Below are 4,542 nucleotides of genomic sequence, written 5' to 3' on the forward strand. Positions count from 1 at the left end.
AGATCCATTCATTTTCCCCACATTTTCTCCCACTTGGGTAAGAATTTACCTATAAATAAAAACTTTTTCACCTCATTTTCTTCCCTCCAGATTTTCGCATTTCAAAATATGTTTCCTCTCTCATCTCCGCTTCATCTATATAATTATCTTTTTTTTTTTGTTTTTTGTTTTATTTCGACTGGCTGCCTTGCGCTAGATACGACTGGTTTTCACCAAATACATGATTGTTTTATAATTGAGTTATTTTATCCTGGGGGTGTCATGATTTATAATCTGTCTTGCATAATTTTTAACAATGCCGCAAAACATTTTAAAGGGAATGACATAATCCACAACTCGATCCGATAATTTCTTCGTTAACAATTTTCTAAAATCGTGAAGTAACACTTTGAGATGATCTGAGAGTGAATTAGTATTATCATTATCGGAAATCAGGGCGGGAACAAAAATTTAAGACTTGAAAAGGGTCCCCCGCCACAGCTACTTGCAATACACAACAAAATCTCTTACATCAGTGTGAAATAACTTTCCACAGAATGACAACACATCTTTCCACAAAAAATGGGCCTACAATTTTGTTTTATTTTCTCCTCACTTTCGTATTGCATATGGAAAGACAAACTTGTACTAGTAGTAGAAATTTCTTTCATCATACTTTCTCCCATATCAGTGTAATATTTGAATATCAACCCTTCAAATTCCACATCAATGGACAAAGTAGTACTATCCATTATCATAATAATGACACTGCCCTTTCATTTTCATAATCATAACAATAAGCGATAAGATTAATGACCACACCATTTTCCATTTTCCATTTTTGAGAGCCTCTCTTTCTTTTTTTATCATCAGAATCACCTCAAGGAGAACAAACACTTGCTCTGATCATGGCAGCTCGCTCACTTTCCCGCTTACTCTCTCGCTCTCTGTCCTCCTCTTCTTCCGGACCTGCTGCTTCTCTGCTTCGCTTACCACTAGCACTAGGTGTTCATTTCAACTCACAATTTCTCTTTTAACTTTTCCCATTCTCTTCATTATTTCTGTTACTATTTGTGGATATGCTTTTTTCAATTGATGGAATAAGATTTGAGCTTTCTGTTTTGTTTCACCCTAGGAAGAAAATCTGAAGGGTGGAGCAACACAAACAGATTCAGCACCGCTGCAGCTGTTGAGGAATTGATTACTCCACAAGTTTCAATAAATCATACACAGCTTCTCATAAATGGCCAATTTGTAGATGCTGCATCAGGTTTGTATATAGCTTCTTGCTTATTATAGTTTCGGCTATACAATTTAGCAAAATCATGGTTTGTTTGTTTGTTTGTTTGTGTTTTTGTCTTAATCCATGTGTTATGAAAACCAGCTTAGGTTAGTTTGAGTGATAAGATTAAGGGCTAAGCATGGTTTTAAATTGCGGTTGCGGGTGTTGCGATGCACATTGCGGCCGTTGCAGCGTGAGTTTTAACTGGGAGGTGTTTGGATTATACGGTTAAAAAACACTTGATGTTAAGATTTTTCAATGCATAGGAAGTTAATTGAGTTTTTGGGTTCTGCTATTTTGAGTTTTGATGAAAATATTTGAAGAAACATGGGCAAAACTGTATGATGTGATTTCTAATGACGGTCAGACGCATGATTTTAATTCACACTGAATTTGCGTCCGATGCGGTTGCGAAGACTATCGCATCAGCAATATTGCGGCCACAATTGCGGTTGCGGACTGCAATTTAAAACCATGGGACTAAGGTCCTCTAAGCAAATGGTCAGGGGCTCGAATACTGAATACTGACTCGGGTGGATGAAAAAAATTGGGTTGGGAGAGACTACCTATTCTGTGCACATTCTGGTTTTCCATTAGTGATTAGTCATCATTAACAACGTTGCATGGTGCATATTTCATATCTAACATAGGAGCACCCAAAACAGCCATGTATTGAATAGAAGTGAGAACAAGTTAGACTCTTCCCTTATACATGAAGTTTCTATTGATTTCAGGGAAAACATTTCCAACTTATGACCCGCGCACAGGAGAAGTGATTGCTCAGGTAGCTGAAGGCGATGCTGAAGATATCAATCGTGCAGTATCAGCAGCTCGTGAGGCCTTTGATAATGGACCTTGGCCTAAAATGACTGCTTATGTAAGCATTTCCTGAGTGGAGTGTCCACCTTCTATTAGTTTTAAATTTATAATGATGATGAGTTTTTATGACTCCATCAGGAAAGAAGTCGTATATTGTTGCGCTTTGCTGATTTGGTGGAGAAGCATAATGATGAGATTGCAGCTCTGGAGACATGGAACAATGGAAAGCTTTATGATCAGGCTGCCAAGACTGAATTACCTATGTTTGTCCGCTTATTTCGCTATTATGCTGGTACTATCAGTAACAACAATTACATTTTCCTTATGTCAATAATCCTTTTTAAATTGTTCTAATGAATTTGTTGTTAATGCCTCGGTTCTTACAGGGTGGGCAGATAAAATTCATGGGATGACAATTCCAGCTGATGGAAGTTATCATGTCCAGACATTGCATGAACCAATTGGTGTAGCAGGACAAATTATACCTTGGAATTTTCCTCTACTTATGTTTGCTTGGAAAGTTGGACCAGCACTAGCATGTGGTAATACCATTGTCCTGAAGACTTCTGAGCAAACACCGCTAACGGCTCTCATCGTGGCAAAACTATTTCACGAGGTAAGCTCATAACTAATAAGCCAGAAGCTTAAAAAAGAAATACAGAATGCGTTGATATGTGATGCCAATTGTGAAACAATTATTCTAGCCTTTAGTTTTTTACCTCATAAGTTAAACTCAATTTGCGTAATATGCTGTTTTTCTTATTAAGATTTTTATGACTATTTCGTTTGAACTTGTATTTCCGATGTTAAGTTGTAATAATGTTCACACTTTTGGGCAGGCTGGTCTTCCCCCAGGTGTTCTGAATATAGTTTCTGGCTTTGGTCCAACTGCTGGTGCATCTCTTGCAAGTCATATGGATGTGGACAAGGTATTTTTATGTCCATATCCTTTAGGTTATCCCTTACACATTGATATTAATATATTTCATCCATTTATATCTATATTTTGTTACTAATTCATTTTTTTTCCTTCTAATTTTGCAGTTAGCATTCACTGGATCGACGGATACTGGAAAGACTGTACTTCAACTGGCTGCAAGAAGCAATCTTAAGCAAGTGACATTGGAACTTGGAGGAAAATCACCTTTCATTATTTGTGAGGATGCTGATGTTGACAAGGCTGTTGAAATTGCACACTTTGCTCTATTTTTTAATCAGGTTTGTGCAATCAATTTCCACTACTTTCTTAAACACAGATTTGCAAATGCGGAATGGAAGCTTATGCCTTATGCTGGATGCTTTCCAGGGGCAATGCTGTTGTGCTGGATCCCGTACCTTCGTACATGAGAGTATCTATGACGAGTTCTTGGAGAAAGCTAAGGAGCGGGCTTTGAGACGTGTTGTTGGTGATCCGTTTAAAAATGGTGTAGAACAAGGTCCTCAGGTATTTTTCTTTTCAATGTTTTTAATTCATGTTATTGTAACATTCCCTTATATTCCTTGTGTCATTGTTCTTTTTCTTTTCTAGTGTTATCATCCTATTCATGGGAACTTTGATTTAACAAAATTACACTATTCCTTGGTACTTGCAAAAATCGCAGATTGATTCGAAACAATTTGAGAAAGTACTTAGGTACATAAAGTCTGGAATTGATAGCAATGCTACTCTTGAATGTGGAGGTGGGAGATTGGGTTCAAAAGGCTTCTTTGTCCAACCAACAGTGTTCTCAAATGTTCAGGTATTTATTGATTCTTTGCCGCAAGTAAATGCACGGTGAGATTATTATTTTTTTTGTATTGAACCCATTTACTTACACATGCTAATCGTTGTTGCTTAGGATGATATGTTGATAGCAAAAGATGAAATCTTTGGGCCAGTTCAGTCCATCTTGAAGTTCAGGTGAGTGAAATTGGAATATTTCTAGTGTGGCAATGTGGAATGTTTCTTATAGTATTTTTATATTAATATAGGGACATTGATGAAGTGATACGACGGGCAAATGCGACACAATATGGTTTAGCGGCAGGTGTTTTCACGAAAAATTTGAGCACAGCCAACACCTTGATGCGGGCACTGAGAGCTGGAACAGTGTGGATTAATTGCTTTGATGTTTTTGATGCTGCGATTCCTTTTGGTGGTTACAAGATGAGTGGGAATGGTAGGGAGAAAGGAATCTATAGTCTTAATAACTATCTGCAGGTAAAAGCTGTGGTGTCTCCCCTGAAGAATCCTGCGTGGTTGTAGATTGTATTTGTTCAGTTTGTTAATTGTGCAAAACAATAATCCGAACGCAGCTTGTATGTGATTTCATGAGTCACTTTAGCTTATAAAGTGGTCTCGAGCTTGAATCCACGTCTTTAGAAGATAATGAGCTTACTTCATTATGGATTTGGACTTACTAGATTTGGACTTGTTAGTTCTTAGTACTAGAGCAACGACAAGTGACTTTTGCTTTTGCTTA

General features: G+C 37.4%; 1 protein-coding gene across 1 annotated transcript; it reads left to right on the top strand.

The window, feature by feature from the left end:
- Window positions 1–621: 621 nt before the first annotated feature.
- On the top strand, window positions 622–4,542 carry LOC127073904 (aldehyde dehydrogenase family 2 member B4, mitochondrial). The gene is made up of 11 exons (XM_051015151.1): window positions 622–984; window positions 1,115–1,249; window positions 1,996–2,138; window positions 2,219–2,372; window positions 2,467–2,696; window positions 2,920–3,009; window positions 3,125–3,298; window positions 3,387–3,524; window positions 3,682–3,819; window positions 3,919–3,980; window positions 4,052–4,542. Exons 1-11 carry the CDS (start codon window positions 888–890, stop codon window positions 4,323–4,325), a joined length of 1,635 nt encoding a protein of 544 aa, XP_050871108.1. The 5' UTR covers window positions 622–887; the 3' UTR covers window positions 4,326–4,542.

This window comes from Lathyrus oleraceus, chromosome 4 (assembly GCF_024323335.1).
Source record: "Lathyrus oleraceus cultivar Zhongwan6 chromosome 4, CAAS_Psat_ZW6_1.0, whole genome shotgun sequence".
Classification (NCBI taxonomy): domain Eukaryota; kingdom Viridiplantae; phylum Streptophyta; class Magnoliopsida; order Fabales; family Fabaceae; genus Lathyrus; species Lathyrus oleraceus.